The sequence below is a fragment of the Danio rerio genome, chromosome 24 (assembly GCF_049306965.1).
Source record: "Danio rerio strain Tuebingen ecotype United States chromosome 24, GRCz12tu, whole genome shotgun sequence".
In the NCBI taxonomy this organism is placed as follows: domain Eukaryota; kingdom Metazoa; phylum Chordata; class Actinopteri; order Cypriniformes; family Danionidae; genus Danio; species Danio rerio.
Window position 1 is genome coordinate 39,476,501 of NC_133199.1, and position 6,000 is coordinate 39,482,500.

General features: G+C 38.7%; 1 protein-coding gene across 2 annotated transcripts in view; it reads right to left on the bottom strand.

Annotated features, from left to right (window-relative positions):
- The window catches only part of dtna (dystrobrevin, alpha), a 60,329-nt gene that overhangs the window by 27,100 nt on the left and 27,229 nt on the right, over positions 1-6,000 (bottom strand). For both annotated transcript variants that reach the window (XM_073940566.1, NM_001080581.1), the window contains one exon: positions 3,682-3,848. In XM_073940566.1, the coding sequence (XP_073796667.1) occupies positions 3,682-3,848 (167 nt within the window). The remainder of the gene's footprint in view (positions 1-3,681; positions 3,849-6,000) is intronic.

Sequence of the window (6,000 nt, forward strand, 5' to 3'; positions counted from 1 at the left end):
TTTCAGCTAGAGAAAAAAAGTTTTTTAATTTTTTAAAACCATTTCAAGGTTAATAATATTATTAGCCCCCTTAAGCTGTATTTGCGACTGTCAACAGAACAAACAAACCACTGTTATACAATGACTTAACTAATTGCCCTAGCTTAACTTAATTAACCTAGTTAAGCCTTTAAATGTCACTTTAAGCTGTATAGAAGTGTCTTGAAAAATATCAAAGTAAAATATTATTTACTGTCATCATGACAAAGATAAAATAAATCAGTTATTAGAAATGAGTTATTAAAACTATTATATTTAGAAATTTGTTGAATAAATCTTCCCTCCGTTAAACAGAAATTGAGAAAAAAATACACGCTATAGTTCAGGGGGGCTAATGATTGGGGGGGGGGGGGGTTAATTGGCTAATTGACAACATTTGAGTTAATTGGAGGCACAACTCTACAATAGTATTTAAGGAAAACCTTAAACTTACTGCTTCCTTGTGTGACAACATGGAAAAATCAACAAGCCAGAATCAACAACAAAGCCAGATTACAATTTGCTAAATTACTCTGGGAAAAAGACTAATGTTTGGAGACATGTCCTGTGGTCTGATAGAACTAAAATTGAACTGTTTAGCCATAATGACCAGTGTTACATTTGCAGGAAAAAGGGGAAAGCTTACAAGCCTAGGAACACCAACCCAACTGTAAAGTATGGGGGCGGCAGCATCATGTTGGGGGGCTGTTTTGCTGCAGGAGGGACTGGTTCACTTCACAGCATAGATGGCATCATGAAGAAAGAACATTATGTAGAAATACTGAAGCAACATCTCAAGACATCTGCCAGGAAATTAAAACTTGGCCACAAATGGGTCTTCCAAACAGACCATGACCCTAAGCATACTGCCAAATTAGTTAAAATGTGCTTTAAGGACAACAGAGTGAATGTTTTGGAGTGGCCATCCCAAAGCCCTGATCTTAATACTATAGAAAGTTTATGGGCAGAGTTGAAAAAGCTTGTGCGAGCAAGACAAGCCTACAAATCTGACTCAGTTACACCAATTCTGTCAAGAGGAATGGGCCAAAATTCCTTCAAACTATTGGGAGAAGCTTGTGGAAGGATACCCAAAACATTTGACCAAAGGTCCACAGTTTAAAAGCAAAGCTAAAAAAATACCAAGGAAATTCTCTCATTATTCTGGCATTAAGCAAATGTAAATCATTTAGGTAATCCTGACAGACCTAAAATAGTAAACGTTTAGTTTGATTTACCATCAGACATTTTTTTTTAAATGGTTATGTTTCTTTTTTTAGAGTGTATGTAAACTTCTGCTTTCAGCTGCATTTGCCTTTGTGTTTAACAGAAGAAACCAACCCAGGCTCATTCTGAAAACGTACCTCTATATACATTTCTGGAAAGCTCCAAATAGGAGCTACATTCTTGCAGTATTTGTTTTCATGAATCCACTAGAGGACGCTGTGTATGCTTTTTCAGATCTCAAATTTCTTGCACGAGTGCCATTCGCGCCTGCTTTTCTCACGTAAATCCAACAGAGGCCGCTATCGACTGATTGACGGATCGACGGACCCATCCTTTCCCTTCCTTAAACCCAACCAATAGTGTTTTTAAAAGCACCAATTGACCCGGACAGCATTTAAGTGCGAAAAGGAACCACCTTATAGCGAAAAGAAACCTCCTTATACAGGTTATGTTAGTAAATATGTTTTTAAAGATGAAATGCAGCCATACGTACCTCTGGCTACATAATTCGCAATCATCAGAAATAAATACAGGGCTACCTTTTTAAGAATGAGCCTATGAAGAAACTCTGAAATAAGTGAAGGGTGAGTAGATGGCGACAGATTTTTTTATTTTTATTAAACTTTAAATATTAGAAGTATTACCTCAGTAAGAAGTATTTGCAATTTTGCATGTCTCATTTGATATTAATTCTCTTTTTATTTGAGCAAATAATATTATAAAAAAACATTTGTTGTACTCTCCCATTTACATTTACATTTATATTTAGTCATTTAGCAGACGCTTTTATCCAAAGCGACTTACAAATGTGGACAAGGAAGCAATTTACACAACTAAGAGCAACAATGAATAAGTGCCTAAGAAGGGAAGTATTAGTAGTATTAGTTTTTTTTTTTTTTTTTTTGGGTACAGTTAGTGTGATATCCAGAGAGGCAATTGCAGATTAGGAAGGGAAGTGGAGACTAAATAGTTGAGTTTTTAGTCGTTTCTTGAAAGTAGCGAGTGACTCTGCTGTTCTGATGCAGTTAGGGAGTTCATTCCACCAACTGGGCAGATTGAGCGTGAGCGTTCGGGAAAGTGATTTCTTCCCTTTTTAGGATGGAACCACGAGGCGACGTTCATTCACAGAACGCAAGTTTCTGGAGGGCACATAGATCTGCAGAAGTGAGAGCAGATAAGAAGGAGCAAGGCCAGAAGTCACTTTGTAGGCAAACATCAGAGCTTTGAATTTGATGCGAGCAGCAACTGGCAGCCAGTGCAAACAGACTAGCAGCGGAGTGACATGTGCTCGTTTAGGTTCATTGAAGACCACTCGTGCTGCTGCATTCTGGAGCAGTTGAAGAGGCTTGATAGAGTTAGCTGGAAGGCCAGCTAGTAGAGAGTTGCAGTAATCCAGTTTGGAGAGAACAAGAGCTTGAACAAGGAGTTGAGCTGCATGTTCAGATAAGAAGGGTCGGATCTTTCTGATGTTATAGAGTGCGAATCTGCACGATCGAGCAGTTCTAGAAATGTGGTCTAGAAGATGATGATCTTTCATCCAGTGTGAAATATCCAACAGGCAGGCTGAGATGCGAGCTGGAACCGAGGGATCATCAGGATGAAAAGAGAGGTATAGCTGGGTATCATCTGCATAGCAGTGGTAGGAGAATCCATGTCTCTGGATGACTGGTCCTAGAGATGATGTGTAGATGGAGAAGAGAAGCGGCCCAAGAACAGAGCCTTGAGGTACCCCAGTGTTTAGATGCTGTAGGTTGGACACCTCTCCCCTCCAAGACACCCTGAATGACCTGTCAGTGAGGTAAGATCTGAACCATTGTATAACAGTGCCCGCAACGCCCAGTGACTCGAGCATAGATAGCAGGATCTGGTGGTTGACAGTGTCAAAAGCAGCTGACAAGTCCAGCAAAATGAGGACTGATGATTTAGAGTCTGCTTTAGCCAGTCTGAGATCCTCCACGACCGAGAGCAGGGCAGTCTCAGTTGAGTGGCCTTTCTTAAAGCCGGATTGCTTGTTGTCCATGAGATTGTTTTGAGTAAGAAAGTCCAGGACTTGATTGAACACTACTTTCTCCAGAATCTTGGCCATGAATGGAAGCAGGGATACTGGTCTGTAGTTTTCAAGTAGCGTATGGTCCAGGTTGGGTTTCTTTAGCAGTTGGGTTACCCTAGCCTGCTTAAATGAAGTGGGGAATAAACTTCATTGAATAAAATTTACTGCGCTCTATGTTTATCTGACTATGATGACTTACTCTACTAACAAACCCGTAAACGTGAAAATGGTCCATAAATTTGCTATCAACTCTAAGTAAACTCAGCTAAAAAGAAAAAAAAATCTAAAGAAGCTGCCAATATGACACACACAAACATGTGTCATGACATTCTGTAAGAAGTGATTGGACTGTGAGTAGTCTGTATGACGAGGCTCTGACGTTCACCTACCCATGACATGTACTCCTTCATCTGGTGCTGGTTACTGTGGCTGCCCGATGCGTGGCCTCTCCAGAAACACTCCTGGCAGAGCTGGTAATTATCACACTGCTGGCATCGGTAGCGAAATCCCATCATACTCTGGCTGTGGCAGTATGAACACTCCACTGGATGAAAAACTACAGAGGAGACCAGATAAAATTGGTACACTTTACAATCTGGTTGTATAGTAACAACACTATATAATAATGCTCCATTAGTTAATGTATTTAATAACATTAACTAAGTGTGAATTATCTTGTAAAGCTTGTATTAATAATAGTTTAACATGAACTAAGTGAAGTTTATTCATAAACTAATTTCAAGAGAATCACGTGCTTTATGATTTATCACGGCCGGTCTTGCATTTGCTAATCACTATCTTCCAATCATATGAGCCCTAAGCTACTATAAATAGCCACAGTTTTCAGTTCACTTTATCTTCGTTCGCTCTCTCCCGGGACAGCATGCCAAACAAGATTTTATAAATCAACAGCTAAGTGTGAACTCTTGAATGCATTATTAAAATCCAAAGTTGTCCTTGTTGTTAACGCGTTAAAGCGATGGGTTTCAGCTGTTGACATTATCCATACCACTCCTACGCTTTGAATGAACTGCACATACATTCCTTGCATAGAGGCCGCTGGACACCCAGACACACCCACACACACACACACACACACACACTATCACACGCACACACATACATTGAACGAACTGTTTAACATTCAGATTCCAGCTGATGCTTCCAGTAACGTTATGTTGGTTAATTGAGAAAAAACTGAACTCTGATGCGACTGAACTATGTTTCCGTGAATTAATTTTATATGTGGTTTACCTTTGAATGGCCAGAGAGCCAATGATTGTGAGGGGTGTAATTTCCATGGGGTTTGTTCTTGTATATGGATGAAATGCTCACTGCTGTCTTTCACTTAGTAAATACTGATTATGGTTGGGATTGCAGTGGATAAATTCTTCTGTGAGTGTGGTATAAATTCATCATGATGTTTTCATAAAGCTGTTTATTTTCAATTGTGCTTTTGAGCGATCTATTGGTAGTGATATTTCAGTGATAGAAAAATAAGTATTTCTATGCATACTCAATTGGTGAATTTGTGTAAAAGTTTTGTGTATTTTTGTGTGTTATGTTTAGTATAGTTTGTAGTCGGTGGCTTATTGCTATCTGGGTTAAAGTTAAATTTGTAATATATTGACGGATTTATTTTGTCTGGCACCCGAACAAAATGCTAAATATTACCTACTTGGGGTTTAAGAAAGGGCCACCGTTACATTAGTTGATGTTGAACTGTGATTAATAAATGCTGTACAAGACTATTCATAGTTAATGTTAGTAAATACATCAACTAATGGACCAATATTCAAAAGTGTTGGTACCATATAACAACTTTGAATTTTAACAATGCATTAGTTAATGTGGAACTATGAATCCACAGTTTTGCTTGTTAACATTAGTTAATGCACTCTGGATTAACATGAACTAACATAATTTAACTTAATTACATTAGGTAATGTTAACAAAGATAAATACTGTATTAAATGTAGTCCTAATAGTTTGTGTTAGTAAATACATGAACTAATAGAGCATTATTTTAAAGTGTTACCGGTTGTATTACTGTTAGTTCATGTATTTGTTAACATGAATAAACAATGAAGAAAGCATTTAATACAGAATCTGTTTATGTTTGCTAACTTTAGCTAATGAAAACAGTCATTTGTTGTTAGTTTATTGGCGACGCGGTGGCGCAGTGGGTAGCATGTTCGCCTCACAGCTAGAAGGTCACTGGTTTGAGCCTCGGCTGGGTCAGTTGGCATTTCTGTGTGGTGTTTGCATGTTCTTCCTGTGTTCGCGTGAGTTTCCTTCGGGTGCTCCGTTTTCCCCCACAAGTCCAAAGACATGCTGTACAGGTGAATTGGGTATGCTAAAATTGGCCGTAGTGTATGAATGTGTGTGTGTTTCCCATAGATGGGTTGCAGTTGAAAGGGCATCCGCTGCCTAAAACAAATGCTGGATAAGTTGGCGGTTCATTCCGCTGTGGCGACACCAGATTAATAAAGGGACTAAGCCGAAAAAAAAACGAATGAATGTTAGTTTATTTTACCTCACAGTTTATCGCATCTGATTGGTTAGTCGCAACATTCCAAGGTTTGTTATTCAGTTAAAAATCTCTAAATCTGAGAACTTTAAAACACCTTGACTGTCATAAAGACGTTCACATCCATATACATACATCCACATACATTTGTATCGTCTTGCCTGTCTGTTTTTGACTG